This window comes from Rhagoletis pomonella, unplaced genomic scaffold (assembly GCF_013731165.1).
Source record: "Rhagoletis pomonella isolate Grant_MI unplaced genomic scaffold, Rhpom_1.0 Rhpom_scaffold_00011, whole genome shotgun sequence".
In the NCBI taxonomy this organism is placed as follows: Eukaryota; Metazoa; Arthropoda; class Insecta; order Diptera; family Tephritidae; genus Rhagoletis; species Rhagoletis pomonella.
This window is the reverse complement of record NW_023458565.1, coordinates 15,695,999-15,696,728: the sequence shown is the minus strand read 5'-3', so window position 1 is coordinate 15,696,728 and position 730 is coordinate 15,695,999. Positions and strand designations below refer to the sequence as shown.

At 39.6% G+C, this 730-nt stretch overlaps 1 protein-coding gene across 1 annotated transcript in view; it reads right to left on the bottom strand.

Moving 5' to 3' along the window:
• The window catches only part of LOC118746690, a 31,325-nt gene extending 30,595 nt beyond the window's left edge, over nt 1-730 (bottom strand). The window contains exon 1 of the mRNA XM_036480572.1: nt 9-730. Coding sequence (XP_036336465.1) covers nt 9-543 — 535 coding nt within the window. The 5' untranslated portion in view covers nt 544-730. The remainder of the gene's footprint in view (nt 1-8) is intronic.

The following is a 730-nucleotide window of genomic DNA, read 5'->3' as shown; positions in this document are numbered from 1 at the left end:
CTCCATATGTGTTTTTTCTTCCTTCCCTCCAGCTTGCTTGCTTATATACTCCATTATATCGATACACTTCAACGAACGTCGCTCCTCCATAGAACTTGGTAATTGTTCCGTCATTCCTGGTAAATCCAATGTATCGTAATGCGATTTAAAGACTTGCAACCAATCATTGTTTGGTGTAAAATTTTCAATAGCTAATGCCTCTTTCACTTCAAATGCCTTCGTTCGTATGATTGATATGTCGATTGGCATGCGAAGATAGTGAGCGCGTAGTAGAAACTCATAGACCACTTCGCAGAGAAAGTCAATCTTCTCTCGACGCCGATTGACTATTTCTTCTGCTAATTTCTTGGCACGTTCATTGTGGTAGCGCTTGATCTTATCTCTATTAGCGATGATACTCCTTACCTGCCTTGTACTGCAATGGAAGTAACTCGCCAAACGGTTGTAGTTTGGTGTATGTTTAAACGATTTAATTACCATCATGCGTTGCTCCAACGATAATTTAACGTACTTGCGAGAGCCCATTTGCATGGTGAAAGACATATTGCATCTACATTTATGTGCTTATGTATAGTATACATATGTATGCAGCAGACGTGGAGAAGGTGGATGATATGTATGGGAAAAAACAAAAACAACTTTACGTATGAGTCAAATAAAGCTTTTTAAAGCCACTTTGCCCGAAAATAGTAAGCGCATTTCAACCGAAAGCGACCTCACTTCGATCAAC